At 44.5% G+C, this 27,350-nt stretch overlaps 1 protein-coding gene across 2 annotated transcripts; it reads right to left on the bottom strand.

Moving 5' to 3' along the window:
- Positions 1–2,070: 2,070 nt before the first annotated feature.
- On the bottom strand, positions 2,071–27,307 carry NUP188 (nucleoporin 188). 2 transcript variants are annotated; one of them, XM_041406796.1, is made up of 44 exons: positions 27,257–27,307; positions 25,357–25,411; positions 24,700–24,773; positions 24,395–24,479; positions 23,696–23,776; positions 23,246–23,290; positions 22,583–22,675; positions 22,338–22,457; positions 21,728–21,939; positions 21,192–21,306; positions 20,751–20,951; positions 19,973–20,062; positions 19,267–19,332; positions 18,601–18,720; positions 18,040–18,166; positions 17,756–17,911; positions 17,278–17,404; positions 16,592–16,679; positions 16,437–16,513; positions 16,173–16,287; positions 15,705–15,825; positions 15,443–15,509; positions 14,879–15,007; positions 14,596–14,729; positions 14,086–14,192; positions 13,059–13,265; positions 12,492–12,661; positions 12,111–12,180; positions 11,429–11,496; positions 10,625–10,820; positions 10,054–10,131; positions 9,649–9,734; positions 8,998–9,143; positions 7,694–7,875; positions 7,112–7,312; positions 6,374–6,466; positions 6,090–6,248; positions 5,749–5,886; positions 5,279–5,353; positions 4,384–4,593; positions 3,591–3,722; positions 3,394–3,464; positions 3,090–3,219; positions 2,071–2,915 (listed from the first exon to the last, which is right to left on the bottom strand). In XM_041406796.1, exons 1-44 carry the CDS (start codon positions 27,280–27,282, stop codon positions 2,745–2,747), a joined length of 5,214 nt encoding a protein of 1,737 aa, XP_041262730.1. In that variant the 5' UTR covers positions 27,283–27,307; the 3' UTR covers positions 2,071–2,744. The 2 variants fall into 2 exon arrangements, with proteins under 2 accessions (XP_041262730.1, XP_041262729.1); XM_041406795.1 differs by lacking the exon at positions 27,257–27,307 and adding an exon at positions 26,320–26,366.
- Positions 27,308–27,350: the final 43 nt, after the last annotated feature.

Here is a 27,350-nt window from a genome sequence, read left to right as displayed (position 1 = left end):
ACCTCCTGCCTCAGCATCTTCTGTGGGCTCAGGGCTGTCCTTGCTCCCCAGCCACAGGGCTCTGGGGACAAGCAGGGAGACAGAGGGAGCAGCTCAGGTGGAAGCAGTGCCCTTCTGCTCTCCCAGGCTTGGAAGCTGGGGTTAAAAGCAGAACAAAGCTGCTCATCCTTCCTGTCCCACCTGAAACTCCCAACACACTGTCAGAGCCTTGTGGTTGATTTCTTAGCTGACACATCTCAGTTGTACTACAGCTTCAGGGCTCTGAGAAACAACAGCTCCTCCTGCACTTGAAGCAAAAATAGAGCAGCAGGATGACTTCAGCTGCTGAGACCCAAGTGCTATTCTAGATCTAACAGACTTTTTTAGTTGTTATGGAAACTAGATCTGCTGCTAATCTAAAATCCTAAAGTCTTGTCCCTAACACCCAGCTTGAAAGGAACTCCTGGGAAAAGCAGTTGTTGAAATGCTCTGTAATGCACCAATAAAGCTTGGCTGTTCTAGTTAAAGAGAACAGGGAAATCAAATGATGCTGCTGTTCTAGTTAGTTTTAAAACTGCCAGGACTACCACTCTCATAGTCCTGATCTATTAGAGATCTACTCCTGCCTATTTCCCTTCCAGCATGTATGTTTTCCCTCAGGCCAGTGCCATCCCTGTTCCCCTGTTATTCCTCTCCTTGATTCATTAAAGCAGCAGCAGCATAATGAAGCAGAAAATGGTCTCTTCCCTCAGAGCAGCCAGAAGGAATTCTCTTCCTGGCACCAGCACTCTGTTCCCTCTGCAGTAGGAAAAAAAGCACATGGAACATCTATTGCTCCTCCTGACTCTGTACAGGGAGGTGACAATTGTGGAGTCCCCTTGGCTGGATCCCCTCTGTGCCTGAGGGACAGGGACAGGTACAACTCAAGACTGAAATGCTGCTGCAGCTCTAAAACAACATAACCAAGAGCACCCACTGCTTTTGCTGTCTGGCACCAAGGGCTGCTGCCAAGCACCACCAACTCACTCTTGAGTTGAATAAACATCTAGAAGAATCCATTCTTGTTGAACACCAATACAGTGATGAGCACACTGCAATTTCCAAAGCCAAAAGGAAGGAACAAAAAGATCCCGACCACAGCTGTCAAGTAACAGCCTCTGCTGTAACTGAAGTTGCTCAGATGGACCAGATTCCAGCTTTGCTTCCCCTCCCTTGGCAGCCCTTGTCCATTTGCTGTCTCTGCACAGTTGTTCACCTTCAGCTCTCCCTGCTCACACCCAGTTCCCCATGGCACAAAGTGTTCCTGGTTACAGGCTGCCCCATCAAAACACCACTGGGTTTAGGACTGCCACACCACCTCACAAGCCCCTCTTCCCTTCTACTTTAAGACTTTACTCCAGCCAGTTCAAATCTCTCCAAAGCCCTCAGGGCACATAACACTAGATCAAACAAATGTGCCACAATATTGCCAGCACTTAAGCTTATAAGGTAAAAAAGCCCAAATAACCTCAAAGCAAGATAATCTCATTTTCTAGCTCTAGTCTCTTAAAACCTTTGAAATTAAAAAGGTTCTGGCTGGTAAAGCAATCAAGTGTCTATTTAGGAAAGAACCAGTAGGTTAATAGCTCACAGCTACATTGAAATTTGATTTCTTAGCTTAGATTAAGTCTGTCTAGATTTCAGGGTGTATTTTAAGAATAATCACTGACTTTCTCTTACTATCATTACTACACACTGAGCCTCAGAACCTTACAGAGTTTGTTATCTAGAGCCACACCACACGATGCACCTTCACTGTGCAGACAGGGACTCCTGTGCAGGGCCCACCACCACGTGCAGGGGAATCATCCCTGAGGAGTATTTTATATTGCTGCTCGTTTCAAACCTCCTACGAGCTCCCCAACAGGAGAGTAAGAGAAAGGGAGTGGGTGTGGGAACCCAGGGAATCAGCCTCTAATTACAATCATTTCAGACAGTCTCTGGATTGTCACAGAAGTCACAACATTAGCTGGGATTTCAGCTCAGCAGAACTACCACCCAGACACTGCAAAACTGGTGCTGCTGTGTCCAACACAAACCCATGAACACAGCTGCTGTCTATAAAGGTTTTAATATCAGTATAAATAGGGCACAGTTACAAAAAACTGCAAGACTGGAGCAATGGAATTTTGAAGTAAAAACCTTAAGTGAGGCCTTGCTCTTCAGAAACACACACAACACACAGACTGCAGGGTGAAGGGAAGGCGTGAGCACACATACACCATCGTGCCTTGAACCATTCAGTACAAAAATAGCAGTAGAAAGATGGTCTCTGAATTGCTGGCTGATCCCTTGGGTGTGCCTTAGCTGGACTCCACACAGGAGACACAGATTGCACCTTGTGTTAGGAGCAGAGTTAATGCCCAGCAGAAAGCATCTCCTCTCTCCACCCAGCCACAGCTTCCCCAGCTGAGGCACAAGCTATAAAAATAAAGGTTTTGACTGTTCAGTGCTTGTACCCAGCCAGGATGCTCTGGCAGACAGGGTGAGCAGACTGTGCACGTGGGCTGCTCACGGAGAGCCAGCTGGGCTCTCCTTACATTCACTCTGCTCCTGGGTGGCAAGAGTTCCATGGGATCTCACTGCTCAGGTGACACCACTGCCCACACCTGGCCTCCCTCCCTTCCCAGTCCTCATTACAGCTCTGCCAAAGGTGATGCCTTCTGTGGTGGACGTGAATTGTTCCGCTGCAGGTCCTGAAAAGGGAGGCAGGGCCAGGACGGGATCTATCTCTGCACGTGCCGGACAAAGGCCTGCACCAGCTGAAACAAGGGCTCCTGCCCCTCTGGACCCAGCTTGGAGGCAGACTTTCCTTGGGGAGAGGGAAGGACCCCGCTGGCAGGTGAAGAGGGACCACCCCGGCGGAAGTAGCGGGACAGGCTGGAGAGCAGCGTGCTCTGAAATTGAAGTGTAACAAGTCAGCTTCGTCCCACCACACCCCCCCTCCCTCCCCCAGGCCGGTGCTGTGGCACAGGAATGTGCCACCGTGAGCAGCCCGAGGCTGTTCAGTCATGCTGGGAAATGGGCAGCCACAGACACTGAGCAGTGAGAGGACAGCACAAGGTGCTCACCAGCTCCGAGCTGAGCTCCTGCTTCATGCGCTGCTTGTCCCGGGGGTGCACAGCCGGGTCCCGCAGGTACCGAACAGCCTGGGAGATGAGCAGGTAGAAACAGTTCTCCATTGTAAACATGAGCAGAGACCTGTGCAAGGAAACACAAATCAGCACGAGCCAAAAAGGTCAGCACGCCTCTGGTTTCCAGGTCAAATAGTTAAGGGATGTACAAAGATACACAAATGCCTCTAAACTTCAGTTCTGATCTGAGGAGCTCGGACTGCTGCTTGGCTGTAACTACATCAAGTAACTGGAAACTTACTTGAGGGTTTTGGTTCCCTCTTGCATATTCAGCCCTGCAGCCTGAGGGAAAGGTTCTTTCTTCTTATCCATCTTCAAGGGAAAAAAAGACAGGCATTAGAGACAGGAGATAGGAAAGAACTACTCATGCACTTCAGAGGAATGAGCACTCTGGGATCACTGCAACTGCCGTGCTCCCAGACACAGAAAGGGCCATACCTCTCCCAGCATGTTCAGGGCCACGTTGACTGTGGCAAGGAGTGTCCCAAAGGAAGGTGCCACATCCGAATCAAAGGCTGGTGTGGTGAAACTCAAGACAAAGAGCACGTTGTACTCAGCAAGGTCCAGAGACTGTGAAGGAAAAGAAAGAGGAGTGAGACCCAGAAGGCCATGAGCATGGTGTTGCCATAGGAACAGGAATACCCAGTCCCTTATCATGCTTTTTGTATGGAGAAATACAAGCACTGTGATAATTTCTCAAGTCTCAGGTGTGCAGCTGGAGCAGTAAAGTGCCCTGCACAGCACTGCACTCAATCAGACTCCAATGCTCTCCTCTCACAGCTGCCATCACTGGCACACCAAAGTACTGGCTGTTCCCAGAGGCACAACAGGATGCTCCCTACCCAACAGTTAGCAGAAGTACACTGCCAGAATAAAGGATTAAACCTTCCTTTTCTGAACCTGGAGACCAGGCATTGGGTCACACCACCACGGGAGGATGACAACAGGATTATCCTAAAGAATGGTATCCTGAAGGTACAAACCAACTGGGTTGTTGTCTGCTCCAGTAAGGTCACACATACACAGCCTTGTGTAGATCACACAAAAGCTCAGCCAAGTCCTCCCCTCACACTGTGCAGCGCCTGATTCCCAAGGCAATTCCTCGTCTCCTGCTTTCCTGCTCTGTGCAGAGCAGCAGACAGGTGTACAGTAGGGTCACTGCATCAAGCAGGACACACACATCCAGAATATCCCTGGAAATGCTGGAAACTCCCCCCTTTGGAGCACCCACCTGGTCGAGGAGGATCTGGCAGACATCAGGGGTGAAATGGCGCAGGGCAGCGAGGGACTTGCTGAGGATTTTGAGGAGGCTGTACTGCACTGTGAGCAGAGCCTTCTGCTCTGCTGCCTCTGACTCGGGGCTGGGGTGCTTGGAGGAGGCCTGAGGGTTACGCTGCACCCGGGGAGTCACGCTGGATGGAAGGGAGTCACCATTTTTGGTCTGTGGAGAAAGAAAAGAGAAAGTCTGGAATACAAATGGGATTATTTTGCACTAAGACAAATGTTTGGAGGAAAAAAAAAAAAACATTGTGAACAAAGAGAATGAAGAAATAAGGCACCCAAAGTCTGTCACTTGCTGAGAATCTACAGTTGGTGTGGGCTGGGGAGACACTGCATTGCAGGGAGGCAGCTGCAGAGGTTGTTTGGATTCCACACTCAGGAAAAAGAATGATCAACACACCAAGCCTGAGCCATGCTGAAGGAACTCTGCAGCAGCAATGCATCATCTACACCTCGTGCATCTGAAGATGTCCTAAGAACAAGAACTATCTCCCTTTAACAAATTAAATCAAATTAAGGACACCAGGTCAACAGTAGCTTAATTAATGGCACTCCAGAGTCCTACAGCAGTGCAGCCTCCTTATGACACCAGGCCATTCAGCACAGGCTGCTGGTTATCTAGGACTGGCTTTACACAGTCCAAATGTTTTCAGAGTCCAGACTATTCTCAGCACTTTTTTTTTTTTTTTTTTTTTGCTGTGAAGAAATGCAAATCCTAACTGTTGATGGGTGTCAATAATCACCACAAGGATTATCAATAATCTATTCAATACCCAAGACCCTTTATAATGAATAATGCTCCCTTCTAGCAGGGAGCATGGCAAAGTTTGGTGTAGGATCCTCACCTGCAGGTAGTGCTGAAGCATTTTACGGCTGTGCAGGAGGGAGGTACAGGCCTGGCACAGGTAACACAGATTCACCTGAAAGAAATAAAGTCAGGGAGAAATCTCAGAAAAGCTCAAACCCTGTCTATTCACTCCCACTGCTGGAAGCTAGAAAATCCAAACATAGCACTGTCATCATAAGGGATTCACACAGTCTCTTAATTTCCCAGCATTTTCTTGAAATCACCTGGCACTAAGAACTGTAAATAAGCCACTGAATTGCTCAATTTACTTTTCCAAGCTACCACTTCTCTCTCTCCCAACAGTTATATTTCCTCACTCGAGACAAGGTACTGACAGAATGGGCAGTTAAATGACCTCAGCTGTAATTCCCATTAAAGGAGTGGTAATAACAAAGTGATATAGTGCCATTTTCTCTTCAGACAACCAAATCCCTGCACTCCAAGGCAATGTATCATCCTGATTCCTACCTGCATGTCCCTCATAAGCTGTGGCAGGTGGAAATGCCACTCCTTTGTGAAATTTGAGAGCTGAAGAATGAAGCCAACAGTGTGATCAGCCTCTTCCAGACAGGCCAAGCTCTGCACGGTCCGTACTGCATTCAGGCACTGGGAAGGAGAGAGAAGTAAATCAGGGCCATGGCAGATAAGGGACAGATAGGGTAACATCCCATCCTCCTCTCACAGCTATTTCCACTGTAACCCTTCCCAAGGCAGCAGTGACTTTTCAATGCCTCCGCCCTTTCTGACTCATTTCCACTGCTGTTGGAACAGAGGAGCCAAGTGAAGCACAGAGGCAGTTTGTGGCACACCTGAAGGATCCTCTCTTGATGGACACCCACAAAGTCCAGTGCTTCTGTCAGGAAGTTGTATCTCAGTGTTTTGAGAAGACGTTCCATCAGGGACATGGAGAGGCGATAGACCCCGGGCCAGGAGGGGACATCCAGGGACTTCCGGGAGGAAGCAGATGTCTGAACAAATCACAAACAAAAATAAGTGACTTTTTTTCCCTCCACACCATTCCAGCCACAGCCTGCAAGGGCATGGGAAGCTCTCTGGGTGCATTCCCAGCCAGAATGAAGGAAGCAGCACCCACCTGAATGGCTCCATTTGTGCTGAGCTGGTACACGCTCAGGAGGGGCAGGCACACACTCTGAGTGACACCAGCTCCAGCCATTGCTGCTGCTCCCTACAAGAACAGACTGCTGTTGGAATCTTTGCCTCTGCTCTCTGAGACTCAAGAGACTTGTGTTGCAGCAGATATTTTTATCCTTTGTATTTTCACCACCCTTTTACAGAACTTTCATCTACATACACTTCTGTGTTGTTAAAAGTTCAACATCAAGAAAAGCAAAATCAAACCTGCATAACTGTACTCAAAATTCCCATTTATCACCTGCTCTGCTATGCACATAGTCTTTGCAAAGGGGTTTAGGACAACCTTGTTTTCACCTAAAGCCCCACACAAGTTGAATTTGAAATAGATAAGTAACACTTTATTAAAACTAATGGAGAAGCAGGTTCCAACACTCAGTGCTGGTTTAACGAGGGGTATTTACATTGCAGAATCCATTCAGTGAAAGTGCCTGCTCTAAATGACAGGTCTGCCTGGCTGGCTGACTCAGCTTTTCCCAGACATCCCACTAAGGAGAACAAGGCACACTAAGCAGGTGTACATACAGGACCTGCTGCTTGCCAGTCTCCAAAAAATACCCCTTTATCTACAGCTCATCGTTCAGCTGCATCACAGACAGGATAATGAGATAAAAAATGAGACAGACATTTCTTATTTAAAGTGTACAGCTATGCACTCTCACTTCTCTGCATCTCTCACCTGCTGAGTCCTTGCTAAGGTCAGCAGCAAATGTAACGAGGCCTCTGTGAAGTGAAGGTTTTGTTTAACTCTCAGGCTGATCTCCAGTGCAGCAAAGATGGTAGGGAGCACAGGGACTTTCCTAGTAATCTGCAGCCAGTAGTCTCCATCTTCATCCACTTCACAGAGCTCCTTAGCCAGGTGCAGACCCAGAACACACACCTGCAGTGACATGGAAAGGCAGGTAGGTACAGGGCTGTACCAAGAAAAATCTCATAAGAATTTACTAACACAACCTGAAGTTCAGTCATTCTCAGAATCACACATGAAGGCTCCTGGTATCCCTCACATTATACTCTGTACACCTCTTGGCTGTATTAGCACTCATGACAATGTTTTTTAGTGCACACCTGAAGAAGAGGCAGCAACAGCCAAATTCCCAGACCGATGTGAGCCAAGAAAACATTGAGTAATTCTGAAATAAAAACTGCTGAAACTTCCTTTGAAGACAGCAAGCTACAAGGGAAAGTTGTTCCAAGTGTCATGAAACTTTTGTCTAGAGAGAAGAGACAAGACTGCAGAGCAGATGAGCAGGTCCTTTACCCCGTCCCGCTGGTCCTTGTGCTTCACTCGGGAGGCATCGTCAGTCTCCATGCTGTCCTTGTCATCTGCAGCATCTCCCAAGGTCAGGCTGTGCCGAGTCTGGTCCAAAAGAGCAATGACCTCATCCTGGAGAGTCTCACACACACTCAGCACCAGCTGGGGGTACTGGGGGATGTCATTCACTGTGACACACACAACAGACACCAGTTAACACACAGTCCTTGTACTCAGCTTTCCAGTTTAACTGGAAACATCACTGAGCCACATTTCCTGGAATTAGCATTTATTCTGTTCTCATTTCAAAACCTACAAAACAATGTGAGCATCTGTGACTAAGTTAGATATTCATGTCTAGGAGGATATATTAAGGGATTATGTTCATCTCAATAACAAAACCATGTAGATTTTCTCATACAAAGTCATATAAACTCATGACATGTCAAAACACAAATCAAGCACTACTATAGACAGATTATTCCACCACAGCAATTCCCACCTACTGCTCCTGACTGCTGGTATCAGCCTATGCAGACTGGGTGCAGTCCATGGTCCATATAAATCCATAAATACTACATTCTTATCAAAATCATTATAATAAATTGCCTCACATTTTACCAGCATGACTAGAAACCTCAAATTCAACAGCAAAGAAAACAATTAAAATTGTTTTCTTTAAACAACCAACCGTCCACTTTCTATTTATTTTTCAAATGTACACATTTGCAGAGCCAAAGCAGTGGGACAAGGAACACAGACAAGTAACCTGACACACTTTTAATCACAGTTGCCTTTGTAGGTGCTGCACAGAGAAATATTGCCCAGATTTCACTGAGGGTCTTCAAGTGCCACTGCACTGCCAGATGCCCCACAAGGGACAGGAGTAATGACTAGGCTGGTTTCTGTGGTTTGTAACAAAATGTACCCTTTCTTGTGTTTGGATCTTTTGTTATCTCTAACTAGAAATCCATGTCAGAATCTAAGCTCTACAGTCACCCTGAGAGAGCCTGACTTACACATCCTATGAGCTGTTTCCAAAAACACACAGGAACTAAACTGACCAAACAGAGGTTATTGTCAGGGAAAGACAAGAGAAGGGAACACATGGACATAGTGAATGAATGATAAACCTCACCTCTTTCCAAAACTACCTAAAGAAGGGAAGAAAAAAGGAGAGGAGTCCCACAGGCTGGTGACTACATTCAGCACCCTGCACTACTACCAGCACCAGGTGTGTATCTTGCACATGCTGGGTGTAAAGTGTGTTCAGCCCTGGCACCTCGACACCTGCACATGCACCACCTCACCTTTCATCTCCTTCATTTGCAGAACAGTGATAAGAGCTGAGAACACTTTGGCTTTGGTTTTCTCCATCATCTGCTGATCTGCCTGTAGTACTCCCTCCAGAATCTGCGTCAAGGAGTTTATGATTTTATCCACAGAACTCAACTCGCTGACAACAAAAAGGGAGAGCTCTTCAGATTAGACAAGATCCCTCAATAAGTATATTGGCTTGAATGAGCTGTGTGGATCATAATTTATATGACCCCTAAAAACAAAAGCAGTTCTTCAAAGTAAAGTTTAAATCACCACCTGGATCTCACTAAAGACATTCCACAGAATGAGAGAATGCATTTTCCCTCCATTGTGAGAATCAGAGTGAGAAAGCAGGACTAACTATCACTAAAAAGCTCTTTTGCTACTTTTCACCAGCAAGCAGGAAACAAAATTAACTGTACTGCTACCAGAGATTTCTCACCATTTCACCAACAACCAAGAGACATTTGACATCCCAAAAGAGAATGCAAAGTTAAGGCTTCAGTTTTACCCCCAGATCACTAAGGGATTCTCACTAGAGCAAAACACTTCAACACAATGTCCCAAATTTTTATTTAAACATGACCTGCCAAGGTACTATTTCTAGCAGTGACTAAAAAATATCTGAACAAAATACCTACCTTTTCCACTGCCTGAGCAGGATCAGAAGAAGGGTACACAGCATAGACCCCAGCTGCAGACAGGGCACTGACATGGGAACCTGGAGCTAAGGAGAAATACTGTAAGAGTTACAGCTGGAACAGTCACAGGTAGAAACACTTCAGAAATGCTCAGCACAAGCACCAGCACCAAATGACCAAGTTTGCTCTTCAGAGCCAGGACCCTCACAGGGTCATTTAGTGATGACAAGAATGACACATACAAAATAACAATTGAAACAGCTCATCAGTTCATGGAGAGAGAGACTCTGTTTCAGCCCATTTTCACAGGATCTAAAAAACCCTAAGATTACAAGTATCTGCAGGAATAGTGCAAAGAAGATAAGCAATTAGGAAATGAAAGAACTGATAGGAAGCAACACCTACCAAAACCCTGGTGCCATTTAGCACATCCAGAAACAACTCCTGATGAACTGCTGAATCAGTCAGATGCATGATATCAGCCTAAATCAACAAAGATAAAGATCAATCAGCACAACAAAAGGTGCATTTTCTAAGCAGCCTAAAATCAGTTTACTGCTTTGTTACTTTAAGAATCCATCAATATTATAACTGCTGAGTTTTACAGAAATCACTTTAGTCCTACATTAACATCGACAAGAAGCTGGTAATGACTAATTGCTTAATGGTGCAGCCCTGCCCCCCTCAACATAGGAAAAGCTTGTCAGGATTGCAGAATTACTTAGAAACCCTCAAAAAATTATCTGCTACCTCCCTCCTCTGCTGAGAGGACAATATGCTTATTTTGATCAAACAGCAAAACACCACCCACTCTCACCTCTTGCACCATGCTCATGCCTGGACTGTGCTCACACACACAACACAACCAAAAGAAAAAACCACTGGACTCTGCTTAGCTGGCCCTGGGAAGCTGCTGACATTGTATTACTGCAAATGCTCATTTCAGCCTCTCCTGCAGGGTGAGAGGCAGCCTTACATGGCTTGTGGAGATGATGAGCAGCATCCTCCAGGCTGAGAGGAGCATTTGGTACTCGGTGACGGAGGCGCAGCTGCTGCCCTCGGTCTCTGCCACGTGCTGGGCCAGCGACCTCACGTACTCTGACCAGTAGGAAAAGCGCTTCTTGCCGGAGAAATTCTTCAGCGTGTCTTTCAGGGACTGATCCAGTGAGCCCCTGACCAAATCAAGAGGAGAAGTTATCTTCATTTATTCCTGGGTCAGAAAATACTACTTCTGAGATTCAGGGAGGAAAGCCAAGGACACAGCTTGCAAGTGAAGGTTATTCCACATATTTGACCTGTGCAGGGAATCCCACTTTTTGCATCAAATATGAAGGAAAAACATGATCCCTGAAGAAAATCTGTAATTTTTTTAAACTGATTTCAGTTCATCCTGACTTTTCAATGTATGAAACAGCTGTTACTTTCCAGAAAACAAATCAAGTGGGAGAAAACTACTAAATGTGATTCAATCACTACAGGTTTACTCAGCTTAGCTGACAATTAGTTTTAATAAATACTGTATATTCTTATTTCAGGATACAAGGAAAATACTGATATATTCTCACCTGAAGGCTACAGAAGAATTGCAATATTTTTCTGCAATTACTGATTGCAAGAATCTCAAATTAATGTCTGTCATGTATTCATGAATCACCCCCAGATTTTCACAGCATTACACATGCTTTACCCATCGAGGCCCATATGGTGTATCAAGAGTTAACACACACAGTTTAGATAACTTAAAAGTACAAGGATGAAGGAGAGACTACCAAAGACTCACTTGACAACATAGTAGATCTCCAAGCAGATGATTTTCATTATTAAGGCACAGGTATCCAAGACACTGAGCTATGAAGACAAACAAAAGACCCAAGGGGAAAAAAAAAAATCAAAGTTTGAGCTCTACAGGGCAAGCAAAATTCTGATTTATCACTACCCATCCACTTAGGATGGCTGATACTCCAGCCCTGCAGGAGACTTATTTCTCCTCCAATAGCAATACTTATGCCATTTTGATGACAGACTGGTGACAACAGGGACAGAATACTGTGCTCAGAGTTCAAACTCTTGAGTGAGAGCACAGGGCTTTCAGAATGAAGGAAAAAACTCGCACAGAAAGGAAGAAGAAGAACCTAATCAATTCCTCCATGATATCAGTCAGCCTGAGCCCAGATTATGGATACACTTCAGGCAGCACACCTTCTACAATGAGTGTTACCATAGCTGCCACACCACTATTTTCATTTCATATGTGAATAAATAGAGAATTGCAAAAGACAGTTCATGGCTGCCCAGTCTCTGAAAAGCCAGACCACATTCACTTCAGCTTCGGCCTGTGTTTTACCCACTTGGTCACAGCTCCTTTTAGGAAGCTGTAAGCAGAGGGAATGGCCACACACATCACTCAAAAACCTTTTCTGAGGAGTACATAAATCCCTGCATTTTGTTTGGATGTAACTCACCTCTGAGGATTCGGAAGGCGGAGGAAGAGTCCCAAAGAGGGGATTAGTTAAATTTTCCCAAAACTTTGGCCTAAAAGACATAAACAAAAGTACTATCAGCTACCTCTCTCATGCCATGTGCCTAGCAGCATTTTGAGTGTCCCAAACTTTGTAGAAAATGTGCTTTGGTAAGTGCAAGTTTATTTAGCTCTGTATAAAAGAAACACAAATATATTTGATTCTGACACACCGGGGCTTCTCATCTTCCACATTCAAAGCCCAGACAGCGCATACCCTCACCACACACTAAGATGCAAATGTCCCTGAAAAGTGTGATAAACCACAGAAAGAGTGTTTTGGAAAAGAGGAAGGAAAATGCCTTGTCGAGGAACACCAACTCACTTTGTCCTCAGCACGAGCATGGCGCTGTCACGGCGGTCCTGCCACAGCGCGTGCAGGAAGCCGATGGCAGCGCGGTGCAGGAGGGGAGGGCACCAGTACCTCTCCTGCTGTTTGGAGTCAATCAGCTCTAACACCACTTGGAGGCAACTCCACTCCCCCAAGCTGAATTCCTAAAGCAAAAGGAGACAGGAAGTTACAATGCTGGAGAAGTGTATTGTTCATTATACACAAATCTTTGTCTTTCTCACTGCCAGAGTGTCATGAATGAGTGTTTTAAGGTGCTCAAAGAACAGCACAGAGTGAAGAGAGCAGGTCATAGGCACCTTTGATCTTAGTGGATGTTCTGTAGCTAACCCAGTATCTGCCTTGAAATACTGGCAAAAGTTTCTCTTTGGTTTCAGGGAAAAGCAAAACTGGGATAGCACCACATCCATTAAACACAAGCACAACCTGCATTTATCTTTACATTAAGCACATCAGGTTACAAGAACTATCAGATTTTAGCATCCAGTGCTCTAATATGCAAAAAAAGCCAGTGAGTCCTCGGGCAAGTATCTGCTATTGTACCTTTGACCCATCACTGCCATCCTTCACTTCCAAGTTTAGGAACAGCTCAATGAGCCCAGGTTGTGTCTCCACTGCAACCGTGAGGAACTCCAGGATCATGACCTTGATGCGCATGTCCTCGATCTTGCTCTGCAGGTGGGTGAGGAAGGCATCACGGATGGCAGCAGCATCACTGCCCAGGCAGGCATACACAGACATGGGAGCAACCTGCCCATGGAAACAAACACCAGAGGGAAAAGTAAACATGCTGTACACAATGCTTAATTCTGCATAAAAGAATGTATTGAAACTCACAAACACTTAATACTGAATCTATGAACCTATCAAAGTAAGTTGTCATTAAGAAGGAAAAAATGTGACAAGTGATCCAAACTTTCCTCTTGAGCAATTCTACTCTATCCTCACCTGCTTCTCAAAGGTTACAAAAGAAACAGAAAAGACAAAAGAAAAATGAGTTTTGGTATTACATTTCTTGAAATAAATGAGTCAATATCTGGATTTATATGCTTTTAGAAAGCTACAAATATTCTGATGTTTAGCAGACAAAAAAGAGTAAGTGTAAAAGGCTTCATAAGACTAAAGTCTACTTTCACCAAGTTCAAAAGTATAAAAGTTGAAAGGTCCCAATAAAAACTTAAATAGGATACTCTTCTCAGTAAGATGGTACAATTCCAGGTAGGAAGGTCTAGGAATTGTATTTAAGAGTGTAACTAGAGAAAGTTGCTCAAAAATTGGGAAGAGAACAACTGGAGGTGCAAATACTTTGCAGAAAAAACCCCACTCATGGGATGCCTCTCAGTGAGTGCTGAGTGACTTCTGAAACAGCAGATCACATAAAAAACTAAAGGATTGTTTAGATGATTTTTCATGTGCCCTAACTTACAGCTGTCAGTCCACCCTGCTTCAACTGACTTGCACTAAGCTCCCTGATACAAAAAAGCCTGAGGAGATTATTAGAAAATATTTCAGTTGTGGAATCAGTCACAAGGGGAGAAGCAAAGGAGCACTGATGTGTGTCTCATCTTACTGTAGCCAGTCGTTTGAGCAGCTGGATGGCCAGGCGTGGAAGTGCAGGGTCATGCTTGTGGTAGATGTATTTGGCCAAGACAGCAATAAGGTTGTTCCCATGAGCACCTGGAGAACACAAATAAAATCAAAGAGAAGAAACAACAAGATGTAACTATTTACCAGATAATTATTTCCACAGCAGAAGATGAGAACTAAGTTGGTCTCCCAAAAGAACATGGTATGGGTCCAGCCAGAGGCATTAACAGCAGCTGATTTAGTACATTCTGTAATTACAATAATCTCATTACAAAGCAGCAAACAATAAGCCATGTTTGATTAATCCTTTAAAAGCTGTCCCAGAAGGGAAGGAAGAATGCCTTAGAGGAGGGAGAAGAGACCTTCTCCCATCAGCAGCAACCACTTTTTGTAACCTGGAAACCTTAACAAGTGTTTGTGATGAGACACACAGTGTCATTTGCAAATGACCCAGAAGCACAGCTCCCAGGCTGCCCCAGGGAGCAGTACCCACCATGCTGAGTGAGTGCCTGCTCCAGGGGAGACACCACGCTGGACGGGGGCTTCAGCCGGATGACGTTGTTGGTAACGGAGAACGCCAGCTTAACTGTCTGGATCAGCAGCTGGCCTTGGCCTTGGGACTCATCACTGCTTCCAAAGAGAAACCAAAGTAAGGAACTGTGCTCACAACCAACATTTATTATTTGCACAACATTCTCAGAGCAAACTCCATCAGAGCTACAAGATCACTCGGAGCCAGCAAACAGAAGCTGCCCAAACAGCCACACGCCACTCACCTGCTGGACTGGGAGGCCATCACCATGTCAATGGTGTCCACCCCAATTCCCATGATGTTAATGACAGCTTGCCCTGCCTCTGTGTTGGCCAGGCTGAAGATGCACAAGGACTGCAGGCTGGGGGCATTGCTGTGGCACAAACATAGGACAGTGTCACCAGGAGCACTTGGGGCATTTTGCCACGTTACACTTAGAAAACGACCACAAAGTAGTACAAACTACCACAAACCTCCTCATTTCTAGACCCCCACTGACCCTTCCTTTACTCTCCCTCCTACTTCAACCAGAGTACACCAAATAGGAAAGTGGGGCAGTCTGTTCCAAAAAATCTATGTACTCTTTTTGTTTTTACCAGAAGTTCTAGAAACCAACGTGATTAGCTCTGTCCCTAATCTTTTGCTACCGTTCCTGTACCCAGGAATGCAGCAAAGAGCTCAAACCAGCATTACACAGCTGTGCCAGCTCCCTCCTACTCTTTTGAATTCAAAAACTGAAACAAAATGACAGTGATTCCTGCACTATAAACCAGGCTAGTGCAGGTGTGAGACCTCTCACCTGTCTTACCTGCTGCGAGGATCCATTTCAGGGCATAAGTTCAGTATAGCATGGATCAGCTGCAGAATTAGGCACCCTAAAACACAGATGAAATGGACTACTCAGTTTTTGAAAACCTTTGCCTTGCTCCTAGTGTTTTAAACAAATCACAGCATCCAACAATATCAGGACATGTACAATGCAAATCCCAAATGGCTGCTAGAAAAAAGAAGGCAGATGCTCCCTTTTATTCCCTTCCCCTCATACTCCCTCCCCCCATTAACATCCTTACCAATTTTCTCTCTCACACCATGAGAGTTGTATCTCCATTTGTGGTAATTTGGTAACATTTCCTTCAGAACAAACACGATGCAGGGCACCAGGCCTTGGCTCTGGGTACTACCAAGCTGTCCCTAGGAGAAACAGAAATGTTATTTAACCTGGAGGGGAACAAGAAAACTTTTGGAGGGAGATATTTCTTATTGTCTTTGAAATGTGAGAAAACCATGGAACACAGGGATTTACAAGCAATTTCTAGTCTTTTGTAGTCATTTGAGACGAGGCAGTTTTTTTTTTTTTTTGGTTAAGAATCAGATCAGAGAAAGCACAAACAGCAGTGCAGAAGGGAGAGTCAAGCAAAGTTTACTTAGAGAGCCCTGCTGCAAAGAGACTGATCCCACACATGGCTGAGATCACTTTCACTTCTCCATCCTAACAGCTCAGAGCTGGTGTCACACCAGAGCACTCCAGAAGCACTCACCCGGACAAGAGTTGTTACCAGGTTCAGGAAGGAGATGGTAACACTGTACTCGCCTTGGGGCTGCTCCATGCCCATCAATAGGTTTCCATAGCCCCCAGCATTCATTCCCTCTGCACTGTGAAATGAGCAAGAGTTCATCACATGAATAGCAGGATTCTGACATGAGTGAGAGGTGTCAGGTGCAGAGATTGCACACTGGCAAAAAGTTCTTATTGCGTGTTATAAATTGGTTAGGAAAAAAAATGGGGTGGGGAACATGAATACCTGATCATGTGATTCATACTGGACAGTGGATTGGCAACAAATGGCAAGAACCCTGTGTGGTGAAGGTCAGTCCAAACCTGCAAGAGAAGAGTACAGATACTTCTTCTGATTTACATATAAATGTACTAGCTCTCACCAGCAAGTCCTTTCCTCACCTTGGCTGGCATCCGAGAAGCCAGGACTGTCAAACAATTGACACAAGAAGCAATAACATCCACAGGGGGAGAGATTACAGTTGTTAGCCTACAAAAGAGAAACAACATACATGAAAAAAAGCACTGCCACCTGTGGTCTAGTCTGGTTTTTTAATCAAAAAGCTTCTTTCCCTCTCACTGAAGTACACATATATAAAATTTAGGCAGATAGATACAGACACCAGAGTCAGCACTTTCAGTCTAGACTTGCCACCTCCCCCTCACACCTGAGTCAGATCAATTTACTGCCAGCAGGCTGTCACAGCAAACAATAATTATACAGCTGAACATCAATTCCCAGGCAGTTAACTCTGGGAGGAGTTAATAATTACAACTGTTTCAAAACCTGTGAGTTACTGCTCTAATGCTATGTTTTATCCCTGTTTCATGTAAATATAGCTACTAATCAAAATTACCTTTAAAGGGATAAAATTGCACACCTTTCAGGAAAGAAGCAGAAGAGGAGGCCATTTCTGCTGTATCAAAACATTAACCTATGTGTAACCAGAACAGTTTTGAGAGCTGAACACCAGTCCTGGGGAATTCAAGCACTGACACAAATCCTGTAAAGCTCTTGGCAAAATAAGTAATCAGCTATCCTTCAGGTCACTCCATCTGCTTAGGTACCTCTGCTGTCAGGGACTCACCTCTGCAGGAGCATGTAGATTCGTGATGTGATTGGCAGAAGACAATCTGCTATTGATACATCAGTGCTGATGACCTTATGAACCAGATCAATTATGGGCTTGACCCTCTGGCAATGCTGAATCACATCTGGGTAAAGAAAACCAAACATGAGAATACAAAATCATACTTCAGCAGTAACCAAGCCTGGAACAATGCGCATTTATCTTACCATGTATCTGCACGATTCTAAACTATCCATCTCCCATATCAAAAAATGTTTGTTTATCTATCTCAACTTTTCCCTCATCTACAGTGTATCTCATTACACTATGCTCTTGGCCTTTTGCAGTGAATTTTACAAAAAATCATCATCAGGTTTCTGAATAAGTATTCCATGCTCTTCCAAATGTACTCAAAGCTGTTCAGTCCTACTACTAACCTCAAATTGACACCACTTAATAATTATTTATTCTCTTTTACACTCCCAGCCTGTCTCACCTGCTGTTGACACAACATGGAGCAGCATCTCAATCTCACAGGTGAACAGAGTCCAGCTGCTGTAGGAATACTCCCACCGTACCAAATAAGCCCGATCATCCAGCATCACTTGGCCCACTGTTCCCTGAGGTATCCGTAGATTTGTTTGACCTAGTCCTAAAGATTGAAGAAGGTAGTGAAATGAAACAAAGTCACAAATTTACCATGAGTTAGAAGCCAGGTAAAGAAAGAGCTAAATTCCCCAAAGGATTTCAGTAAGAAAAGGTGAAGTGCAGTTTCCTTACCAAGAGGATAGAGGAGCTTTGGAGCCTGTCTTCGCCACAGTGTGCCGTCCTCATGGGAGATCACATCTGGAGGTTTGTGCTTGTACAGCTCAATGTAGAAGGACATTTTATCCAGGAAACTGTATACCTGCATCAGAGAGAGCTTCAACAACACAGCCAAAGAGCCAGAGCTTCTTAAAAATTTATCAACCAGGTCATTGCCAGTAACAGGCAAGTTTACTTGAGGTGTACAATAATATCCCTTCTAATACATCAACCCTACCAACACATTATTACACAGCCCTCATGTTCAGACAAGTCTCATCAAATGAAACCACCCAAAAATTAGCATCTTAATCTTCAACCATTAAAGCTGAGAAGTTTTCTAAAATCAGAAAACAGCATCCTGCAACAGCACACAACGCTGAAGGAGCCATGTCCACTGTTCTTACACAAAAGCTTATGTCTGTTACCTAAGACTACAATTGAGATAAGCACACGTAATGGAAAGAAAGAATCACAGAGCATGTCATCCCTGACTCAAAATAAATCATCTCCCAAACACCAAGGAAGATCCTCTACCTTTTTTGCAGTAGATTTATCAGACACAAGGGCTTGGAGCAGCTGAAGGAGAGGAGTGAGAAGATGGGGGAACATCCCACAAACACTGTCCAGGATAATACCCAGACCTGCAGTAGGTTCCTGGTGGTGGAAACAGAAAACAAATATCTTATTACTAAAAATAAAACCTAAAAGGGTCTCAATATAGCACAAGGTTACAGTTCTATTTTAAGCTGTACATTTAACATTAATCATGCACAAAAGTATCACTCCAGTGACTGGAGATCACACTTGCACAGACTAAAGCATGAGGCAGTCTGCAAGTATAAGGCAAGAAGTAAGACTGTAAGGCATTACATATCATCCTAATTCTGTGACAACAAAAAATAAGCACAATGCTTTTGCCAGCAGTTAGTTCAATCCTTGCAGCCCCAGCCCTGCTATCAACTATCACCTATATTAAAACTCGTTCCAGTATCCTTTTCAAGTGTAATGCCAAGGCTGTACCTAAAAAGCAGGAAAGGGCAAAAGTAAATCAAAGATAGATGCAAATGAACATTTGCTCCTCAGGCCCTCCTAGTAACCAACTCACTAAATACAACCAGCCTGTTCCTTTGCTAAAAGGGAATCTTTTATCAGGTCGTAGTTATAAACAAGGCAGGTCAAACAAGTTGCAAACACACTCACCGTCTTCCAGAAGAGCTGAGGAATGCTGGAAGCTGCCAGAACTTCACATGCAGCATCAATTATATCCTACAAAGGAAGATAGGATGGAAAAAAATCAACGCTATTTTACACAGGAGGATTTTGTTCCAACCAGGTTCTGCCACATCTTTAATTTAAGTTTCCATGTTCGCCCACCAAGATGTAACTACTTCCAGGAGCCAAAACACACCCAACACACCCACCCCCAGACCACAACCTAAAGCCATGCTCCCATAATGAATGAACTGGCCACAACAAATGTGTCCACAATATCTGCAGAGGGCTGCAGATGTCCAGTCCACCTCAGAAATGGAGTTTGTATTATTTTCATTGTTTTGGGAATAGCAGATCACCAATTAGCTTCACATCCATAGGACTTCACATGCATGATGTGCTCTTTCATTACTAATCTGCCAGTCTGTAGAGGTGTTTAGCACATTTGCATGGTGTAAATGCAGTAGGAAAACCAGCAAATCACTCATTTGGGTCTCCCTAAGCCACATAAAGCTTTCAAATTTGCTTAAAGCAAATTTGCATAAAGAAAATTTGCATAAATTATGCATTTTTGGATAAAGCTTTTCAAATTTGCAGCCTGAAATGCAGGCTTACAATTTAATAGGCAATTAGCATCAGTTATGACAGGTAATTTTAAATTATGTAACAAATGCAAAGGCTCTTGGATGCTTACCTGCTGATTGCCCAAGGTATGTAATTCCAGTGATGTCAGGACAAAGGAAAGAAGTCCATAAATACACATACAAGCTGTGCTGGCAGTACACTGCAAAGACAGAATAACAGAGCTGTTATGGGAAAGATTATGAATTACAAACATGCTGTAACTCCACTCAGTCTGCTTTACACACCAAGTAACTGACTTTTTATGTATCCTTGCTGCAAAGGGGCAGCAAAACAGGGAGCAGTCCTTAGTTAAGCTCCATATTAACATGAAATATTTCACTGAAAGGAGAAGTCTTGCCATTACCATTACCACTAGAAATGCCTTGCACCCATCAAAATTTAAAAAAAAAAGCACTCAACATTTCTAGGAATCAAAAGGATTTGCTTTCACTGGCTTCTGTCTACAAAGCAGTTTACCCTAGTACACCATGTTTTCTAATGAAGTCCTATACAGAGAATAGTGCAGAGTTAAATCATCCAATACTCAAGATTCACAATGGCAAATACACTTATAGAGGCAAATGAAAAACTTTGATTAACTGGAGTCTGTTCTGCTCAAGAGAGATGTAGATCCTTGCTTTACAAAGCTTTACTTAATTCTCTGGACATAACAATCTGTTTTGTTCCAACTTGATTTCTGACCCTCACTGAAAGAAGATTAAGATGATAGAACATGCTTTACTGCATGTTTGAAAAGAACATTGGTTCAGTCATCTGCTTCCATCACAGCTGTACATCAGGAGCAGTCAGACCTTCAAAAGCTTACATGTACAATTGAAGAAACTCACATTCTTGCCCCCAGTGCTGAGGGATCGCAGCAGCTTTGTCAGATACTGGAAGACATTCAGCTGGATGGCAGTGCTGCCCATCCTCCTGATGATGTTTGTGGACTCATCTGGGTTTATGGTGTGACGCAGCAGAGCCCAGGCCAAAAGCACTGGAGCATGATGTGAGACATCCCCTAACTGCAGCAGCTGATTGTCCATCTCCTGCACAGAGACAAATCAAAAGCAAAATAACTGAGATCTGACTTTCATTTGAGTATGAAAGTAATTCATACTCAACAAGCACATATGTGATTGTGTCCTTCTCATGGTAGGTGGATGCCAGTTTCTACACTTGGCCAACAAGCCCAAGGACCAGAAGTTTACAGACACAGCCTGGGTAATCACAGTAAGCCCTGTATGGTGAGGCTTGAGGAGGGGTTGGTTACTCTGCCAGTGTTTTACCTGGTGGATATGCTGATTGGTGGCCAACTTGTGCTCCTCTGTCCTGTCATCCAAAGCACGCTCATGGAGGGAGTCAATTTCCATGCCTTCCACCAGAATAAGAGCACTAAAGTAGCTACAAGCAGCAGGAGAATAAAAACAAATAGGTCAGTAACTTCATTTGAGTATTCAGGTGAGGTTTTTTTTTAAACTATAAGAGGTCAAAAAGCAACTTTTAGTTTGCCTTGTTCAGCTTTCATTGAAGCAAGAAATTACAAGAAATGAATGGCACATAATCCAAATTTTGTCTTGAAATGCTGGTACAGGAAAAAATACAATCTTCAGAACTACCTTTTCTGGTTGTAACAGATAGAAAATGGTCACTGAAATTTGAAGACAGCTTTTCACCTTTATAACTCTCTGACACCAGGACTCTCATTCCCCCTTCAAGTCGTGGCCCACACAGAACAACGAAGACATAATTATAAATGCATTTTTTCCTGAGAAAAACAATTGTTTTGCTCTGTACCCACACCACAAATACACACAACACTTACCCAATACGATCCACGAGGTGATCCATGCTCTCATCTACTAAATGTCTGTTGGTTTGTCTTGTGCCAAATCCCTGCTCCTTGAACATCTTTGCAAACGCCAGGAGCTCCTCAGGTGCCATTTCAAAGTATGCATAGTAGAGGAAGATGACTTCCAGGAGCATGGACTGCTCCCGAAGGCACTGCACGAACCACCGGGAAACCTGACGTTCTGTCTGCACAAAGAAAGTTCCACCATCACGTGTCAAAGCTCACAGGGCAGCCAAAGCAGCCAGAAGCTGAGAAGTGTGGAGGCATTTCAACAGCTTGTGCAGCCAGCAACTGAGTCAATGGCAAGGAAAGCCACTCTAGGTCCAAAGAGATCATGAACAACTACACATAAATGGCTCTGCTGGCCCAGTGCTCTCCACAGATTTATTACAAGGAACAGTAAGTTTCAAGAAACCCTGTCTCTGAGCAAAAGTGTGTTCTGTTACAGAGAAAACAAATTTTATGTTTCTTAGACCAGGAGAAATGTCCTGTTTAACTGCATCTGTACAGATGTATTTTCCAATACACTACATATCAGAAACTACTTTAAAAGCTTGAGAAATAAAAGTAAGAAACAAAATACCATGAGATTTCCATGTGTTTCCCATGTAGGAGCTTCTGCTTTGTACAGCGCTTCGAACTGCTTGCGGTAATTCGGAACGAGCTCCTTGTCCAACTTTTCAACACACTGGAAGTACTGTGCCTTAAAGAAACAAACAAACCCATGAACTTCTCACATGCACACTCGTGGGCTTTTTGCACAAGCAGGGAACTACCCCACAGCTTCCATATTTAGCCTGTTTCAATGGCATCAGGGCCTGGACTCACTGTGTAAGGGTGTCTCTCGTCCTGGAAGTAGGTGAGCAGGTGGAGGACGCAGCGCAGGATGCAGATCCTCTCCTCATAGTAGTAGTCAGCCAGCTGTGGATGCAAAGTGCCATCAACACCAACCTGGCACAACTCCCTGCCATCCCCCTCTCCCAACCACTGCCAAGGCCTTCACCACAGGAATACAGAGATACTACAGGTGGAATTTCAACTGAGCAGTTCTGAATTTGGGGAGAATAACCAACACTTAATAAATGTTACAGAACTCAATCTAGCATTGCCATAATGACAGGTCTGTAATTACACTGTTAAATGAGAAAACATGGAAAAGAAAGGCAAAAAGACATCCCTATTACCCTCTGTCAGAAGTGATCATCAATCTTGTCACGTCAGACAGTGACACACAAACCTACAAGCTTTGGAAAATAAGGCAGTGTACATCTACCCAGCTAAGTTCCCTAACATCAAGCCTAAAATTTCATTTCTGCAGCAATTACTAACCCTCTTCAAGTCTACAAACATCCCTCAATTTCAGAAGCACCTTCTAAAAGCCATCCTTTATATGAAGAAATACTTCAATTATTTCAAGATTTTCCACAGAAACAAACTAGGTTTGCTGCCAACAGATCTTTTCCACAGAAAATAGAAATGGAAATAACTAACCTTCAGCATCAGAGCCTGACTCTGCCTTTCATCCTGAAGAACTGTCTGTAAACAAAATAAGACAAAATATATAGCTACTGGAAAAATACCTACTGACAAAATATATGTTCACAAAATGACTAAAACAAATAAAAGACAATTTTTTCTTTCATTTGCAAAGACAGATTCCAAAAGCACAAAGCCAAAACACTCATTTTTAACTATGTATTCATTTTTCAGCTCCACTCTCATTCACAAATCTGTAGCTTTCCTGCATTCCTGTGACAGAGAGAGGAGATCCTGCAGAGATGCAAGAAGGAAGAGATAAGTCTGGATGCAGCTCCAGAGAAGAAAAGCTACAAAGGTATTTCCCAATCAGAACCAGGACTCACATCTGACCATCTGCATCAAAAAACAACTATTATTAAGGAAAGATGTGGAGTAAATAGAACATAAATGGGAGCTATGGACCTTCAGGGAGTCTCTTGTCCCTCTGTAATCCTCTTGAAGATAAGATTGTAACAACTGCACACTCTGCTCTTCATCCAGACCCTGAACAAAAGAAAGAGAAATGATCTGAAATTAATAAAAGGCAGCTAAATTCATTAAAGATTAAGATTCTCTCCAAATACTCAGGCAGCTCTTATCTTCAAAACAAATAACATGCCAAATGAACATTTTTGCAGCAGGCAGATGCTTTAATCAGCACTTCTTTTAATGCCAAATACACAAGCTTTAATGTCACTGAGCTGCAGTTTAACTTCAGCTAAAGGAGCATCAGTCATTTAAATAAAAGTACCACCAGCCACTGAATTCTAAACTTCTGGCTTAAAGAAACAGAACCTTGCTAAACTGAGAGGACTGTCAAACAAGGCAACTGATTTAAGGACATCAGTTTTTTAGCTGAGCAGTTGGCCTGGAAGAACCCAACTCAGACCCATAGCAGGTGGCTATGGAAAAGGACCAGGAAAACCACAGCATCTCAAAGTCACTCACTGCTTTGGAAGCTTGACCTAGAGCCTCAACATGTACTTCAACAGCCTTCAGATTACTTTGAACTGAAAGGACCTTAAGTTTCTCTCTACTCAACATCACAAAGGTTAATTCAGTATCAGAATCCTATAACAATGCATTCCAGGGATAAAATAATCCAAGAGCAGCTTCACTCACCAAAAACTTGCTGACTCTCAGACCCAACTCTTTTAGTGGAGCAGCTACATCTTTATCAGCTTTAATTTTTTCTGCTGAAGTTGTACTAAAGTGAAAAGAAATTTTAGTCATTAAAAACGCAGCAATCTCGAGGAAAAAATTAAACAGGCATAATTTCAAAGTTCTCCACTTTATCAGTTTAAACTGAACATTTGCTTTTTCCTCAGTGACCTTTCAATATTTCATACAATATTCTGCAACCTTTCTTTACTTACTAGGAAACTCCACACTAGAGATTCATTTCTAAAATCAGGCAGTGACTATACCTTGGTGGTTTGTAGTATGACAGTCCCTCTAACAGCCTCTGCCAGTGCTTGTTCAACTCTGCAGCAATCTGGGCCTAAAACAGAACCAAACACCACTGAACAGACTCCTCAAAGTGCATCACCAAATACTAGATCTGTTAAACTTCAGCAAAGCAAAGCAATTGCACCACCACAAAGAGGCAGGAACAACACAAGCCAGGTGTCTGTGGCTCAGAGTGATTCCAGATGCAGAACTGAACAGGGCAGTGAGCTGCACTGCCTATTCCTAGGGAGGGTGGGGACATGGAAGGCAATGGACTGGGTTTAGAAACACTTGGATTCCCAACCTCTGGGCAAATTCTTGAAAGCACAGGCTCCAGCCCTGAAAATAAGACAGCAGCTGTACCACACATGAACACCCCAGGGCAATCCAGGCAGCAGCACTTGTGCCCACTCCAGAAAAGGAAGCACCTTTTCCATATCCCCTCCCAGCAGCTGTAAACAAGCAGGGGAAGAATAAACAAATAGCAGAGGTATGGGAACAAAATTCACACTGAGAAAGAAGGAAGAGCAGCAGAAAATATTTTCACTAATATCCAAAGAGATGTACAAATGATGTGTTTGGCCATGGGGCCCAGTAAGTGATGGCCAAACCTGCTCTGCAGGGAATGAACTTACTGGTTCTCTTAAAGCTGATCTGCCCAGCAGAATTGTCCATAATTCCCTGCTGCTCCTGCAAACACATGGAAAAGGTGGACAGTATTTTAATGATTAATGTTATTCCAGGCTTCCATTTAGCTTAAGCTTTTCAAACCTGCAATTAACTTGTGGAAAATTACACGGCAATGTGAGAAAAAATTATTTAAGGAACATTAGCTTTTAGCTAATGAGCTTCAGATGTCCTACAAAAACCAAGGAAAAACCCAGAGAGGGTGACAACTGACACAGCAAGACCTGTGAATTCACATCAAAGCTTCACACTGATATCAGGTCACCAGCTCAATTTGATTTTGCTATCTGATCATTGAAGGCTCCTAAGAAGAAAATGAAAGCATAAAGCAGTTTTCTGCTGTTACATTCAATGCTCTCCTTCAAACAAATTTTTCCATCAGGTTCATCCTCCACTCTAAGCAGAGCATAAAACTGTATGAAGTGAAAAACTGCACCATCTTTACACAGACACCAGAACATTCACAGTCAGCTTGTCATCTCTTCATGAGAACTCTGTAGAAAAGCCAACCTGCACTGTAAGAATTTACAGATCACACCCTGACCTTGGCACATGCATTCAAAAAGTCTCCCCAAAACAGCCCAGAGAAAAGATATCTGCCAAAAAGAGTATTTCATTTAGATAAACTATGATTTGCTAGCAACACACTAAAAATGAGGATTTAAACACCCCAACTCCCCACACAAAGACTGTCTACACAAGAACACTCATTGCCTTATTTTTAGAATAACATTATTAAAATAACTCGCTGTGGCAGTGAAAGTCATCTGTGACTTCTGCCATGTGGTGACACTTAATGACAACACCTGTTATTTCCAGCACACCCATCAGCATAACTTCTCCCTGCTCATTCCTCGATGGCCGGGTGCACTTCTGCCATGAACAGAGCACCCAAAGGCCCAGATATTTACCAAGAACTGAACAGCAATGTGAAAGAAGCCATTCAATGAATCCCAGGTTCAGTGATCACGTCAGATCAGTGCCGTCATTTGTCTTGCACACAGTTTCTTCCAGTTATTGTCAAATCTGAGCCCCAGCCTGGCAACGCCAGCCCACCTACTTTTCACTCCTTCACAACATCCTCTGTGAATAAAACAGACCGCGGTTTGTTGTCCCCTCATTAACAAGGCTTCAAGATAGCTAAGGAAGGAAAGCTCTCTGTATACGACCACAGGCAAGAGTGGTGTCATTAATTTAATAAAAATCAGACACTAGGGAAACTCCAGAACACAAAAGCGTTGTCATAAATTATAAAAAACGTGCTCTAGAGAAACGAAACCACCGAACTAAGATGATCACTCAACACGGGATTCATTAAATCGCTTCCGTTACACATTTCCACGCGTGTATTTTGACTGGTACGTGTGCGGGAGCCGCGCGGGAGGCGCAGCGGGCCCCGGCGCGCCCCTCGCCTCAGGGAAGAGCCGAGCGCCCGCCGGGCACCGCGGCGAAGGGAGCGCGGACCGAGCCCCGGCGCCGCCAAAGCAACGGCCGCCACGGAGCGCTGGCCAGCTCTCATCTCGTGCCACAGAACTAAACCAGCAGGAAATCCCGGCCGCCGCTGCTCACTCCGCTCTGGGAGCCGGGGGTCCCTGGGGGTCCCTGAGGGTCCCTGAGGGTCCCCAGCCGGGGGGGCGGGGCCTCACCGCGCGCGCGAGGCGGGGGCGGGGCCAGCCCGGCGCGCGCCCCGCCGCAGTTAAAACCTCCCCGGCCCCGCGCTGCGCCCCCCTCCCCGCCGGCCTCTCTCGCCCCCCGGTCCCGCGGAGCGGGGTCCGCCCGCAGCGAGAGCCGGGGCCTCCCCCACACTGCCCCCGCGTTCCCTTTGCCCGAGCGGCCCCGGCCCCGCACCTCGCGCTCAGCCCGCCCGCCGCCATCTTCGCTCCGTCGTCACGTGACCCAGGGGATGGCTCCCTCCACCACGCCGGTATCACGTGGTGCAGCA

This window comes from Onychostruthus taczanowskii, unplaced genomic scaffold (assembly GCF_017590055.1).
Source record: "Onychostruthus taczanowskii isolate IOZ18803 unplaced genomic scaffold, ASM1759005v1 scaffold25, whole genome shotgun sequence".
In the NCBI taxonomy this organism is placed as follows: domain Eukaryota; kingdom Metazoa; phylum Chordata; class Aves; order Passeriformes; family Passeridae; genus Onychostruthus; species Onychostruthus taczanowskii.
The sequence above is the reverse complement of the archived record's forward strand: the minus strand, read 5'-3'. Positions and strand labels throughout refer to the sequence as shown.

Excerpts from the sequence above, each read along its gene's own strand:
- NUP188 (XM_041406795.1), bottom strand. The coding sequence starts at position 26,351 with ATGGCTTCTTTCACATTGCTGTTCAGTTCTTG. Across the intron at positions 16,680-17,277 it reads ATCTACATGCTCCTGCAGAG|GCTAACAACTGTAATCTCTC; the intron begins GTGAGTCCCTGA and ends TCTCTTTTGTAG. Across the intron at positions 5,354-5,748 it reads AGCTTATGAGGGACATGCAG|GTGAATCTGTGTTACCTGTG; the intron begins GTAGGAATCAGG and ends TATTTCTTTCAG.